General features: G+C 33.1%; 1 protein-coding gene across 1 annotated transcript in view; it reads right to left on the bottom strand.

The window, feature by feature from the left end:
• Positions 1-1,035: 1,035 nt before the first annotated feature.
• The window catches only part of LOC145268234 (uncharacterized), a 150,057-nt gene continuing 134,769 nt past the window's right edge, over positions 1,036-16,323 (bottom strand). Inside the window, exon 8 of the mRNA XM_080123557.1 lies at positions 1,036-1,068. Coding sequence (XP_079979683.1) covers positions 1,051-1,068 — 18 coding nt within the window. The 3' untranslated portion in view covers positions 1,036-1,050. The remainder of the gene's footprint in view (positions 1,069-16,323) is intronic.

Below are 16,323 nucleotides of genomic sequence, written 5' to 3'. Positions count from 1 at the left end.
TGAATTAAGTAAATGTTTATTTAATATTTTCACGCAAAAAAAATATAATTGCAAAAAAATATTTTCACTTTTTTTAATTACAGGTTTCGCATATTTTTTATATGTGTGATTCTAATATTTTCCTTGCTTGCATGAATGTGAAACTTTCGGCTTAACATAATTGTTATATAATCTTGAAAAGTAAAATTTTTTTTTTGATTTAAAAGCAGGAACATAGAAAAATAATTCAATTAAAAATTGGTAAAAATTAGACAAACGTTCACGATATGAATATACGGATGCACATCTTTTAGAAAAAAAAAAAGAAAAGAGAAACAGCACCCCTACCTCCCTTTAACTACCTGACGCCATTCTCAGGCAGCCTTTCGACTGTCTTGAATTTTGGTCTTCCGTATTATCAATGTGACAAGGACTTTGTTTTTTTACAGTGGAACGAAGCGAGAATCTACAAACATGGTGTTTGTAGAAACAAGCTGTTTTTTTTATTACTTAATTCAATATCTTAGGAATTTACTAATTATCTTTGAAATAGACGCAGAAAACTAATATTTATCTTTCAAAGGATTTTTAGAATGCATTTATTTAACTTCGAAATTTATCTGAATTAGTTAGCTTGCTGTGAAAACATTTTGTCATAACTTTTTTTTTCACGTGTACAAATATATTTTTTTCCTTTTGAAATTAACTTTAGTCTTTAATCTTTCAAATACAATCAAAAGTAGTCGGAAACCTACAAAAAAAAATATCATAAATCAGCTTCCAAAACTATGTCCCCCTATCTTTATTCGGCCATTTTTTCCCATACCTAAAGAAATGAATTGAATTTTGGCATGGGGATGAGGCAAAACATTTTATTAATACATTTAAAACGATTTTTTAAAAGAAAAAAAAAAACACAGAAAGAAAAAGGAATGCCTAAAATTATTCAAAGCTAAAAACAATCTCATCAAATTTTAACAATTTTAAAGAATTAGATAGTTACCTCTCCTGGAGCCCGTCGCCTCCTCGTAACTGGAAATTGTCAAAATGGTTGCGTCGCGATCGGTATCATTAAAATTTGATGTTCCTCTGTAAATAGAAAAACTAATTGATCAAATTAAGCGATTTATTTATGGGAACTTTATTCCATAACGGGTACGTACATCATAGAGATGTTTCTTTATCTTTATTTTTTAATATCTTTGCTAAACTGCACTAACATCATCGTTTGTTTTAACGTTGAAAAAAAATCTTAGTACTTGATTTTAAAGTGAACGTAAATCCGCAAGAGCCAGTAGTGTAGTGGATAAAGTACTTTGTATTAATCCAGTTGTCAGTTTAGGCGTTGAAGGTGCAGCAGATGAGTTTGCAACATGCACAAGCAGGCTCGAATTCTTGCGGCTGGAGATGTTGAATACACTTACTTACCTGGCTTATCCAATCAGAAGCTAGCTCTCAGTCACATGAGCGACTTTATAAAAGCTTAAACCTGCAACACACACGCTCTTTTTTTCTTCCGATGTCTTAGACGTAGAACAATTCCACGTGGAATGGGCCTGTCGCCCCCAACTTCTCACTTGGGATACACACAAAGACTTACTCAGCCTACGGGCTCGAGTTTCAACTATGACGTGAAAGCAAACAAGCTAACATGGCTACCTCCATGTGTGGCACACACACACACGTACTCTCTTTTTATCACGAGACTCTCGTCTTGTCTTTCCAAACTACATTTTGGCGACTTTTGATGTGATAAGAAAAATAATATATTGTGGCTACACACCACTACTACATACATTAACATGCCCGAACAACATTCTCTTTCAACAAGCCTGTATAATTATCAACGTCTCCACACGGCTGAATAGAGCTGAACGGGAAAAGATAACAAAATATCAGGACCTAAAAAATGATCTAAAAACAACATGGTCTCTGAAAGAAATAAACATTATACCGGTTGTGATAGGAGCAACTGGTTTAATAAAAAAGAATCTTCATAAATACTTAGAAGCAGTCCCTGGAAGACCAAGCTGTGACGAAATACAAATAGCAGCCATAAAGGGAACAGCGTCTATTCTTAAGAGAGCCCTCGGATATAAACTTAAATCGTAACGGAATCAAGTGTTAGCTCCAGGAGTTAGCTCCCTTGATCTCTTAAAACTTACCGAAATAAGCGAACACTTTCAACAACTAACCCTTTCTCTATTCAGCCTGTTTCCTTATACATTATTCTTACTAACGAAGATAACCAATAAAGTTGTTTATTAAATGAGATCTCTTTTCGTGTCTTTATTGCTACTAAAAAGGTTAAGTCCGCAGTGTGGGCGACACTTAAAAGACAATTGCGAATTGATTAGGTCGGAACGATACCATGCTACCCTTCTGGATTAAATAAAGGCTTTCGTTAGAAATTATGTGCAAATTCCTGAGTTTGGCAGAAAAATGCCCGAGTTCGACAAAAATATACACCGAAAGAGAGTCAAAGGTTACATCGACCGACACATTGTAAAAATAACACTCAAGATGAGAACAGTAGTTTGAAAAATTCAAACAATACAAATGAATGTAATTGATTTATCATTTTGTTATATTATAAACGAAACTGAGGTTTTAAAAAGGTAGGTGTTGCTGAGAACAGAATTATTTGTTTTAGTCATTAGTCTTGTTTTATGTTACAAAAAAAAAAAAAAAAAAAGAGAGAGAGAGAGAGAGAAATATTTCGAATACGTGATTTTTAAAGAGAACTTAATCGATTTACTTTCTTTGTTTTACGTTAAACAAATACGGTCGTTTAGGTACGTAATTATTGGTATTCGATTTGCTTTTTCAGAAATGGAAGTGGTCGTTATAAAGGAAAGTTGTCATTGAAACTTATTTATGTTTTTTTTTTAATGAAGGAAACGGTCTTCGTATTGGTTTCTTAAAATCTAGTTTAAAAGGAAAGTTCTCGTATTATGTACTCGGTCCGTGAAAGAGAAATCTTTCTTGACAGAGGCAATTTTAATTTTGTTGCAGTCCATTGACCCAAATCGGGAGGAAGGGGAGAATTTCGTCACAGTAAAGAATGGGGATAGGAAGTAATAATATGAAAATTAAGAGTACCCCCCATCAAAAAAAAAAAAAAAAAGAAGAAGAAGAAGAAGAAGAAGAAGAAGAAGAAGAAGCCGTTAAGTAAATGAAATGGAAACAGCTATTTTCATTCAGAAATGTAATATTTAATTCCCTGACAAATAATGCAAGTAATAAATTGTTTGCAATCGTAACAGTTATTTCCCTTTGATTTATTATAATTATTAGCATTCCAGCCCGGCGTTGCCCGGGTGTTTGGAGGTGTATGTTGAGCAAAAAAAAAAAAAAAAAAAAGGTAAATTTTTTAAAACTTTGACTCCTATTATGACCCCTTAACATGTATTATTTTGGGCTCAAATCAAGTTATTAAGTTAGATCCATGGCCAAGGAATCTATATCTAAAATTTCAAGTGTTTAGATCAAAAATTGTTGGAGGAGTTTGGTAGAGTTCTCAAAGGTCAAATCGTTGAACTTTGACTCCTTAACAGCCAAATGTCTAGCCAAAAACCGATTACAAAGATTTTCCCAAATCTCAGTACTTTGTATATCAAATTTCGAGTCTGTAGACTGAAAATTGACAGAATTATTGCGTTGGAAAATGTACACAGACACACACACATGTTCACTTTTATATATATAATAGATAGATAGATAGATAGATAGATAGATAGATAGATAGATTAAGCATTTTTTTCATTAACGTATGATTCAAAACAGAATATTCCCGAATGAAATAATGTGGTTGTTTGTACAAAAATCACTGATTATTTTGTTGCGATAGTGTAGTTTGATATACATTGATTTGTATATCAATGAAGCTTCGCCCTCCAAGAAAACGTCCTAAAAAGACTAAAGTCAGAATATAGAAACTCGTACGAACGCTGACAACAATCCCCTCTTTTTCTTTTTTTTTTTTTTTTTTAATTACAAGCTATTTTAGCATGAAATATAGTTGATGCGATGGAGACGAAAGTTGGACTTGGGAAAATTGAAAGCGTCGCAAAAGAGAAAGATTAAACGTTTCGCGTCGAATTTTGAAAATTGACATTGTCGAGAGATGGAAAGATTTAAATGTGATTTTTTTAAGTCAGACTTTTTTTTAATCGTGGTCATATAATGAAGAATTGCGATTCTACTGTCATTTTTGTGTCTGAGAAAGTAGTAAAGTCTAGTGGTGTTTGAGATGCTAGTAAAGCCCAGCAGTGCTTGATGGACTAATAATGTCTAGTGGTATTTGAGAGGCTAGTGGTATCTAGCTGTGTTCGATGGGCTAGTAGTGCCTAGCGGTGTTTGAAAGGCTATGAGTGTCTAGCGGTGTTTGAAGTTGATGCGAATGTCGCTCTGGACACGAGGTTATAAGGTGATTTTAAGGATCATAAGAATGGCTGTAGTTAAATATACATTGATTTGTATATCAACGAAGCTTCATCCCCTCTCAAGAAAACGTTATAAAAAAACTGAAGTCGAGAGGGCAGGGGAATCGAATTCTTAGGACCGAACTGAACAGGTCGGAATGTAGAAAGTCGTATGAACACTGATAACAATCACCCCCCCTTTTTTTACAGATAGCAAGAACTACGACATGTTGGAATTGCATAACCAATTAAATTTGACCTGTGTATCTTATTCTGTATGAAAATATTTTTTTAAAAATAGAATGCACATGCTTGTTAGTTAAAAAAATAGATGCCGTCGGATGTGTTCGTTTAAACTAAAAGTGGTTAGCCAAAATGTATAATTGTCAAGCAGCCAAAATTAAAGAATACGAATACCAGAACTATGGAATCTACCTATACTGATCGGTGGTGTGTTAGTAAGTATTTAATATGGCCGGATTATGAGTTGCTACCCGCTATTTATAAGACGATTTAGAAAGAAGCAGTAATATCGGAATAAATGTAATAATTTTTAGTCAGTTCATATGCGTGTCACGTTGTTACAGTGGTAACGTCACCAGCTTTGAATGCTACCGTTTTGCTTTCAGTTTCGATACTAGCTGATGGCGCCCAAATACTGTTTTTTTTACTTTTGAAATCACGGCTCTATAATAATATATACGAAATCTGGACAAATTAAAATATATTTTAGCGTATTTTACGACTGAACAAGCCCCCCCCCCACTGTGAATAATTATGTCAGCCGCTTTAAGAAACTCGTTTCTTATCGTTGAGCACTTTCAGTTGAATTAATAGTTGGTCAATTTAGCTCTTATGCACAGGTCGTCATATAATGACTAGATCACTCTGACTGACGTTAAAAACATTTAATGAAATAAATGTTTAAAATTTAACAACATCTCTCGCGGTTTATTGTAGCCGAATGGATATGGTTCTTGCTAATGTAGCCAGAAATGGCTTCTGTCGTCGAGTTCAAATCTATTGACTAGTGTTAATCGTGACACCCTGCACTGAAGATTCCCGAAAGGGTGAAACATTAGTGTCTGTAGGTATTTAATAATTATTATAGTATATATATATATATATATATATATATATATATATATATATATATATATATATATATGTTGTTGTTTTTTTTGGGGGGGGGTATTAGCGATGAATACGGTTAATATTAGCTTCTTCGCCTCGAAGCTCATATTTATTTAGAAAATCGCTCATAATTTGTTTGGACGTATATATAACATTTTAATTTATTTATTATTTTTAAAACAGTAATCTAGCAGATTACTAATTACTAATCTACGTACACGCGTGTTTCGAGTTAACCAACTAGCTCGACTGTTTCTAGGGATCGAACTCCAGACAGTGTTTACCACAGTCCGGCGCCTTAACCGTTAGGCTACGAACCCTAGATGACTTTACCGTTCATCTGTTGTTTACCGTTGTTGTTGTTGTTGTTGTTGTTGTTGGTGTTGGTGTTTTTTCAAACGATGAATACGGTTAATATTAGCTTCGCCTCGAAGCTCGTATTTATTTAGAAAGTCGCCCATAGTTTGTTTGGACGTATATATAACATTTTTATTTATTTATTATTTTTAAAACATTAATCTAAGTACACGCGTGTTTCGAGTTAAATAACTCTCATCAGCGTAGCTCGACTGTTTTTAGAGATCGAACTCCAGACTAACCGTTAGGCCACGAACCCTAGATGCCTTTATTGTTCATTTTTATCGCTTATAAATTTACATTTGTTGTTATTGTTTTTTTTTTTTTTTTTTTTTTTTTCAAACGATGAATACGGTTAATATTAGCTTCGCCTCGAAGCTCGTATTTATATTCACTAAAGTAAACGATGGTAGAATGTTTTCAAAATTGGATTTGTTAAAGTTAATGAAGAATGTTCGAAATACCTGACAATAAACACACATAAAGGAATTTTTGTAGGTTAGTGTGCACTTATCCTAGTGTGCTGGCTTCATAATTGACTTTGTGTCTAACCTTCTAGAAAGGAGGTAAATAATATCAAGGCCAAGAGCAACTTAAGGATAAAAGTTAGTGAGATAATGATTGTCAACCGAAAGGAGAAGAACACTATGGTAGTACTCATATTGACCAAAGCATAAACTGTGTTCGATTACTTATAGTTTATAAAATAATTTGTGGACATTGGATTTGCAAACGATCAAGTTGTAATCAACAAGAAAGTAGTCCCATGGTAATGTTTCACAGATCAGGACTCCTTGTAAAGAAGCTTTATCCAATAAAATTCTGTCTGGCACGAAGCACATGGGAAAATAAAGGAAAGTTATTTTCCGTTGTGGTAGGAAAAACGAGTCCTTGCTGTGAATGTCTTACCAGGAGCAACTGGTGATTGTAGCTCAGTCGAGCACCTTCCATCGAAATATTCAAATTAGGTTATCGACTGTTGTTATAGATTTTGGTAAGGTTAGAAGAATCTTTGGTAAACATCTGGCATCTATTTTGATAAGGAATTATTCACTGCGACTCTACAAAGGGTCGAGATAACAGGGTGAGGGGTAGGGTGTTGCTGACACAGATTCAGACAACTTATACGGTGCAGGAAAAGATGTCGTTCACATACACTGAGTCTCAATTTAAAAAAAAAAAAAGAAATAGAAAAAAGATTATTGCTTAAGAAAACAAAAGTGTGTCAACAGACATCCACTCCCATTTGTACAACAGGGTGGGTTGATTTTTAACTTATTTGATTATCAAATGTGCGAGGAAAATGTAAGTATTGACACTACAAACTGAAAAAGAAAGCTGATTTTTATTTATTTATTTATTTATTTATTTATTATCACGCTTGCAATTAATTGGTGGCTCGTCTTGCGCCTGTAGTTAGCTGAAAAAAACTACCGATTGGAGATAGTGTCCAATTGAGTCGATATTTAAAAGCAACATTCGTTACTGCTGCTGCTTCTCATTATGGTGGGTATTGAAACAAACATTATCGAAACTACAACGGCAGAACTTGTCCAAAATTAACGAGTGCTTGTTAAGATAGAGTCGACAGATGAATTTTTTTTTTTAATGGAGTACTATAGGGTCTTCCAAATGATTGTGAAAAATAGAGCGCATGCTCTCGTGACGTCAGACGTGTTTTAACTATATGAACTATGAAAAAGCAGGAGCGACTTAATGATTTTTTTTTAAACCTTTGTTTATCTTCTTCAAACTGCAATTAATAATTAATCTTTGTTATAATTTTGTTAGGTTTTAAGATTTACACAGTTTAACAATTAATAATACTATAAACATTTGTATATTAAATATGAAATACGGTTTTACTAAATATGTACGAGTGTTAACTACCGGCTTCCATACTTTAGTTTGGTAAAAAGAGACAAACAAAATATGAGGAGGAGGGGGTCTACAAAATGCTTAATATTTGTGCAATAATATTTTCAAATCGGTTTTAATCTGGCGATAAAATAGCTGATAAGAGCCACGTTTACATTGAAACATAATATTTACAAAAAAAATCTATGTTGTAACGGGAGATTTTGAAATAATGGAATTTTAATCGTTTTAATCTTTAAAAAATTAATTAATTTTAAGGAAGTTTCTTTTTCTTGGTAATTCAACTGATTATAGTATATATTAACTAGAAAAAAAAAACATTATTAAAAAACAAACAAACATAATATTAAATTTATATCAATTTTTTAATTGCAACTTCAAGGTAAGTTTTTGTTCAATATGTGTATTTAAATAAAAAAAAACATTTTTTACTTATTTGAACTCTTATGTTTCATAATAAATTGAAATTTCGATAGATTTAAAAATATATTTTGTTACAAATTTCGAAAAAATAAATGGGGGTGGGGATACGCACTAAAAAAAAAAAAGGTATTTCCATTCATATATTTTACGGAAACTGCATTTTATATGTAATTTCATTCTAAAATGGATAATGTGCGAGCCTTTTCAAGTCTCACACAAAAACACACATTCACATTTCAAGCTATATTACTTGTCGCATACATACGCGCACACAAACATACACGCCTACGTCCACATACGTACATATATTCACGTTTGCGTGCATACACTCACATTCACGTGTATATACACACACACGCTAACGTACACACATGTACTCACACGCACGCAAGCATGGACAACGTCACTTCCGCTTTCAAAGAAAATCCACACATGCGCAAAAGACCACCGGAAACGAGTATAAAAGAGAAAGCAACAAGCGGCTCCTCCTTTTAGGCCCAGCTACGGACCGACCGACCGCGAGCCTCACACCACTTTACTACTATGTGGGGCAAAAAGCTAACAGACCGTACGTACACATTCACACTCTTTCTCTCTCTATCTACTACTGGTCCCTGAGAACACCTTCGCGTAGCTGACTGCTAACTGATTTCAACTCTCTATCCTCTTCTTTGTCTATACGCTGGACTATCATTCCAATTTCCACTACAACACTCATTTCTCTTCCCACGCACGAACAAACGATAGTGACCCGAACTTGAGATGAACACACATTTCCTTTTCTTTCTACAACACTCGTCCCGCAACGAACATTGGTTACACACGCGCGGACATGAACACGTGTTATATCTAAAACATTCTTTCAACCGTAAATAAACGACGTTTATCTTATCCATCAATTGAGTCTTTGTTTCCTTCAATTTCATTCGTTTCATTATTTTCTTCTACTACAACACTCATTTCTCTTCCCACGCGCGAACAAATGATAGTGACCCGAAAATGAGACTCTACTCCATTTCCTTTTCTTGTCATGAGCAACATGGATGGTGACCCCGTTATTTTAAAATGAAATGGATGAGGTCATACACACAGACTCTCTCTCTAAATAAACCAGCTAACAACGAGAGACGCACGCCAAACAATACACTTTTCTTCTCACCAGTAAACAACGAGAGACGCACGGCACACTATAGACTTTTTCTCACCAGTTAACAGTGAGAGACGCACGCCAAACTAAACACGTGTGGTACCCTTTTCTTTCATTTGTTTCTTTCACGAAAAAAATTCCTGTTTGTTTAATTTAATTTAACACGTCGTTCGTTTCTTCCTCGAGACAATTCATTTTCCCTATTTTGCATCACCACCACAAAATGGTGACAACCGAACGCGAGACGAGCAAGCATTGCCTCTTAAGCATTGCCTCCTAAGTCCACAACAAACTGGCGACCGACTGACGCGAAACGATAAGCATGGCAACCCTACCGTTTTGAAATTAATTGTTTTGAGCGAGACGCGCGTTTTATTTGATAAAGAAAAAAAAACGAACTTTTCAACAAGAAAAACAAGTGAACTACTACCAACAAGTACCTCAACGAACTACAATGACGAAACCTCTCGTCAGACACGGCAAAAAACGAACACGGAGCTGTCGACTTCATACCGAATTTAAAGAAAAATTCGAGCTCGACAAACATTTTTCACGATTTCCTGACATTATCCTGCAACAAACGCGAGGAGCAAAATCACATAGCCTATGCAATTCCCTCCCGCACAGCAGACGCAACAACAAAGAAACAATTACAGGACATCCCTATCAACACATAGGAAGAAGTTGAATCAACAATACGAGTTGAGATGCACCACGCACGCTGATAAACTCACAACTTGGAAGTTTCGTTGACAGCCGGCAACCATGAACGAATGCACAACAAACGCCCGTACAGACAATGTACACACACTAACGCAGACTCACATGCAAAGACAACGGCAACCAAACTCATCGTTCAACAAGAACGAATGCGCAACTAGCACCAGTCCAAACGATGCACACATTACCGCAGACTCACTTGCGAAGATACCGTCAACTGGGCACACAGACGACGCCACCACGAAACAAAAAAATTTTCCTTCCAAATGAACAATTCACTTCTCTGTCGAAGCAACTCTTTGCACATGTCAGCACACAACAAAAAACCAAACAAATGTCACCCCAGAAAAAGAGTAAACGTATTTTCCACGCGTAAGTAAATACTTTTTTTTTACGAACACACTCCAGTCGCGAGAATTCGCTTCTGCTTGTGTTTGTTGCAAATCCGTCTGCTACAAATAATCATCAACACCTCAATACGGAAACTCTTTCAACAACTAACCCGCTTCCTTATTCTTACTAATAAAGATAACCAATAAAGTTGCTTTTAAACATTAGAATGAGATTTCTCATGTCTTTATTTCCACATTTTAGCGATGATGGCGAACATGCAACGTCCATCGACACTTTTTTTTTTTTTTTTTTTACATTGGTGCAGCTTCTGCAGCTTTGTTTAGTTATCTTCGTTTTTCTTAGCCTCTTCAAAAAAAAAAAAAAAAAAGAACATGGATAAAAAATAAAATAAAATAAAATAAAAAATAAAATAAAAACTTTCAGTACCACTAACACTATGTTGCCATTTGTCATAAAGAACCCATTTTTCATCGCAAAGCACAACCTGATCGAGAAACGGGGCGTTCTTATTGTGTAAAAGAAGGGAAGATGACACTTCATAACAGCGTTTCTTTTGGTTGTCGTTCAATTCGTGAGACACCTATCTATCAAGTTTTTTTGTCTTTCCAATCTCTTTCAAATGGTTGGAAATCGTCGTATACGTTACATCTAATTCAAAAACAACTTCTCGAACAGTTGTGCATGGATTGGCTTCGACTAAGGGACTTAATTAATCGTTGTCAACATCCGATGGCTCATCACTATGCTCATCATCTTCATGACTCTCATCATTGCCACGGAATTTCTTAAATCACCATTGTGATGTGCATTCAATAGTGGTTCCTGGAACAAACGCTTCGTTGATATTGTGAGTTGTTTCAAAAACTTTTCGGCCTAGCTTGAATTGAAATAGGAGAATTGTGCGAAATTATTTTTTTTCCATCTTGTATTCAAGGTTCTGAAAAGAATATATAATTGTTTTAAAACGATTGTAATTAAACCGATTAGATGGAGCGAAAAACACTCTATAAAGCTGATATATATATATATATATATATATATATATATATATATATATATATATATATATATATATATATATATATATTTATAAATTAAAAATATTCCAAGGAAAGCTTATTTAAAAATATATAATTTGAAATCAAAATTAAAATTTCATCAAGAACTGTCTTTTCAATCTAATAGTAAACTTTCCAAAGTCACAGAGTATTTCACATTCATATAAGCAATAGAAGAATATGAATGTTAAATAAATATATCTGTGGCTTTGGAATGTTTACTATCTACATTTTTAGCAAAGGTTATAGCCTGTCGACTTAGAATAAATGCTTTATGCCAAATTCATAGTTAAATATGGTTAAATTTGTGCTCATTTTTGCATTAAATACTAACTCCTATTAATCCATATTAATGCTTAGTTATCCCTAACAGCGCATCTAATGGATACCATAATACTTAGTTCGCTGCACCTTATCATAACAAAAGTTCCATACAAAATTTCAGTTAGATTGGCACAGTAGTTTCTGAGAAAAAGTGGAATACACAGACAGACAGACAGACAGACAGACTAAGAGTAATACAATATAGGTGTTTATGACTGCTGCAGAAGCGGCAATTTCGGAGAGACTTTCCAGAGAGAAACGCTCCAAGTCCCTGCTAGATAAATTCAAGGCGACAAGAAGAGTTCAGGATAACATTGAAGGTCGCAGTAGGCAGTCACGGTCATCCAGTACATAAAATAGAATCGTGACCGTGTCAACGTCCAGAGAGGCATTACAAATTTTAGTGTGGGATTAGTCACAGAGATTCAGCACCAAGGAGCTTGGACCAAACACAATCTGTAGAGCTGTGCTCACAAAATGAAAGTAAACAGAAAAAAAATATCGTGCCACTTTATCACAAACAGTTACATTTTTTTTTTTTAAATTAAATGCCAAGCTTTTCTCTCCATAATTTACAGCGGTTCGATTAGGCACTAGGGTGGGAAAGTGGGGTTGAAAAGCCAGCTCCCTCGAGGAGGATCGCTCTGGCTTGCAAAAAAAAAAAAAAAAAATGTCTGCATCCCCATCGTCAGCATTCCTTAGTACGGGCGCATCAGGCGATTAGCAATAAACTAACCGCTTCTCAAGAGAGAAGGCAAAGTCTTGGAGGATGGATCTCCTAGAAGTGAATAGTACCAGGTAGGTTACAAGTTTTTGGACCACACTGTTTAAAGGCAATAGTTTTCTTTTTTTAATTTTTTTTACAAGAAAAAAATGAAATAATTAAGATAAAAAAATGAAATAATTAAAAATAAAAAAAAGAAGATTATAAATTTTGTTGAAATACTCTCATTTGATCTTGTGACCCTCTTGATATTTATGTGACCTTTTGAAAAGTTCCCACTCTCTCTATTTGTAAGGACTGGTTCCAGATAACGTATCACAAATCATCGAATAGATGTATGGTTCTTGGTAGCATTGACGATTTGGCTCTCCCCGACCCATCTCATCCCAAAGCGACCCGATCATTACTTTCTCTTTCGCTGGCAAACAATAAAAAAAATCAATTAAGTAGATATTCGATGCTTATAGAACTTAAAAATAGCTAAGATAACTTCATTCATGTCAGTAACATTAATCGCTCTCTCTCTCTCTCTCTCTCTCTCTCTCTCCCTCTCTCTCTCTCTCTACACACACACACACACACAAACACACACACACACACACACACACACACACACATATATATATATATATATATATATATATATATATATATATATATATATATATATATATATATATATATATGAGCAAACAGTTAATAAAATATGTTAAAAAACACTTTGAAATAAGTTAAAAACATATTTAATCTGAAAAGGAAACCCTAGATAAATGGATAGTCCTTAATCTGCGGAGTTTCGAAGAAATACTCTCCTTCTCATCAGAGGGTAGGAATTAGCAAAATGCGGGAACGGATTTTGCATGCAGAAGTATTTGATGAAACAACAAGTAAGTCAAAGATCTTACTTGAAAACAAAATAAGTTAAGCAGAGGGAATATGGTAAAGAAAAAGGTGATTACACATTAATGGATAGTCTGGTGGAAGATTAAAAATCCAGTGACGGTAAAATCCAAATGTAAAACTTCAAGAAAGTTAAAAGAATTTCCATTTGTACAAGTAAAATCCAAGGAAATCCCATAATTGGAAGAAGATGGTCCATAATAATCCAAAGGCAGAAATCCATGGAATAATTCACAAAAATGTGTATAAGGAAAAAAATAATATTAATAAAAGAAAAATAAGATGTGCTTTTCACTCTACTTCCGAGACATAACTATAAATAAAAAAAGATCTGGGAAGAGAAAGGAGAGAGAGAGAGAAAAAAATGATAAAGTTAAATATAAAATATAAAATAAAGGGAAACAAAAGTCAAAATAACCCAGACAGGAAGTGTTAAAGGCGCGAAAATATATATAGGGCAAAATAATATAGGTCAACTGAAATGTACAGGTCATCACTTAAAAAAATGTCAGCAAGAGTTGTTAAACGACACTAAAAGGAAAATAAAAATAAATAAATAAATAAATATATAATAAATAAATAGAAATAAAGAATAAATAAATAAATAAAAAATAAAATATAATAAAAAATAAAATATAAAATATAATATATAATATAAAATAAAATAAAATAAGAATAAAAATAAAAAATAAAAATTATTTAAGGGGAGAAGATGGCCGGTATCTGCAATTTCAGGAAAAAAAAGTAAATTCATATAGTAAAATTTAAGTAAATATACATACAAGATATGAAAGTGCGGGTAGATTGATATATTGGATAGATAGGAAAGTTTAAAGAATAAAACAGAAAATGCAGATAAAAAACCGGCCATGCAAAGAAGAGATAAAGAATTAAAATAAAGGATTATTAAATTATAAAGTATTAAGAAGTATGTTGAAAAACGATAAAGTTAAAGAAAAAATATTTTATATCTATATAAAGGGTAAAAGTAATAACTATGTAATTTCAAAATTGCCATAATTAAATTTGGACTTATGTTTACAGAAAGAGATCAGTTCATTTTTAGAATTTATTATATTGTTACTTTGAGGGGAAGTAATTATAGTTATAGCTTCGGTTGTGCAGAGGCAACATGACTTAGAGCCGGGAGTATAAGACTTAACTCTTTTTTATAATAGTCCATTTGATTGAGAAGGGAGTATTGTTAGAGTTAAGTTTTTTAATTAAAGTGGTTAGAGAAGTTCCTTGGTTATTATTAGAATTATGGTTGTTAAAAGAAGAAATGTGGTTTGATATTCTTTTCTTAATTAATGTTGAAGTAGCGCCGATATATGTATGTACTTTATTAAAAGCTCAAGGTCTGGTATTAATATTAGTTTGCTGATTTGTATTAGTTAAATAGTTTGAATTTTGTTCAAAGTGTTCAACAAATGGTGGGACAATGTCTGTATGAGGACTATTTTGGAGGGAATAATGAGTGTTGTTAGTGTTAGGATCACTGTTAGGAGAAATATTATTATTCTCATTATTATTATTATTATTATTATTATTATTATTATTATTATTATTATTATTATTATTATTATTACTAGTTGTATGATTGTAGATGGATATATATATATATATATATATATATATATATATATATATATATATATATATATATAATTTAAAGGAGATTAGAACAATAGTCTAAAGAGCTGAGTGTATTTCAATGTAACAGTGGAATTACTAGTTTAATTAAAATACAGGAAATAGAAAGTGCTCGTTGTAATTTAGATATATAATAAGCTCGATAGGTAAATATCCTAGAGCTAATTCAATATTAAGTAATGTGATTGATAATTTAAAATTTAAAAATCAATTTCATTTATATTCAAATAAACATGATCGTGACACTGATATGACAATGTTTCGGACAGACAGATTGTTAGAGTAACCAATGTCTGATTAAAAAAGGTACATTTCTCTAAAAGAACGTCTCTCTCTCTCTCTCTCTCTCTCTCTCTCTCTCTCTTCCACTCTCTCTCTCTCTATATATATATATATGTATATATATATATATATATATATAGAGAGAGAGAGAGAGTGAGAGAGAGAGAGAGGTTCTTTTTGCATATATATATATATATATATATATATATATATAGAGAGAGAGAGAGAGAGAGAGAGAGAGAGAGAGAGAGTAAACGGAAAGAAAGAAATTTATGGTGTATTTTTTATATCAGTTCCATGAATTCAATATCAACAAAATCTTTTTGTGTACGATCAGTTTTGAGATGAAGAAAATTTTTTTTATTGATTTCAACATGTCTCTGCTTTAACACCGATTCCATAATACCACAAATAGAAGTCTTCATCTTTTAAAACGTTATAGAGAGACACACGTACTACTACTACTACTACTACGACTACAAGAGCTAAGAAAACAAATTCATCATTGCCTTCATAATCATGGACTACTCCCCAAGTATGCTGAAAAGGAAAAAGAGGAACACATGACTTACTATACCATAGCCCAAAAAATTCTGAAGGAGATAAAAAGTAAAAAAAAAAGAACATAGCCATGGCATGGATCGACTACAAGTAAGCGTATGACAAGATTCAGCAGGCATAGATCATAGAATACCTGAGAATGTACAAAATACCAGGTAAGATTATCAATTTGATTGAAAATGCAGTAAGAACATGGAGACTTGAACTGACAGCTGATACATAACAAAAATTAAATTACAAAGAGGTATCTTCTATGGAGATTCCCTATCACCACTACTGTTCATCATAGGCCCTAAACAATTTACTAACAAAGTTCCAAGTGGAATACAAGTCTACTAATACAGATGAAAGAATGAACAACCTAATGTTTATGGACGACATGAATTTTTTTTTTTTTTTTTGCAA

This window comes from Euprymna scolopes, chromosome 43 (assembly GCF_053919585.1).
Source record: "Euprymna scolopes isolate OS-2025 chromosome 43, ASM5391958v1, whole genome shotgun sequence".
Taxonomy (NCBI): Eukaryota; Metazoa; Mollusca; class Cephalopoda; order Sepiida; family Sepiolidae; genus Euprymna; species Euprymna scolopes.
Note: the sequence above shows the minus strand (reverse complement) of the source record. Positions and strands in the feature narration are given on the sequence as shown.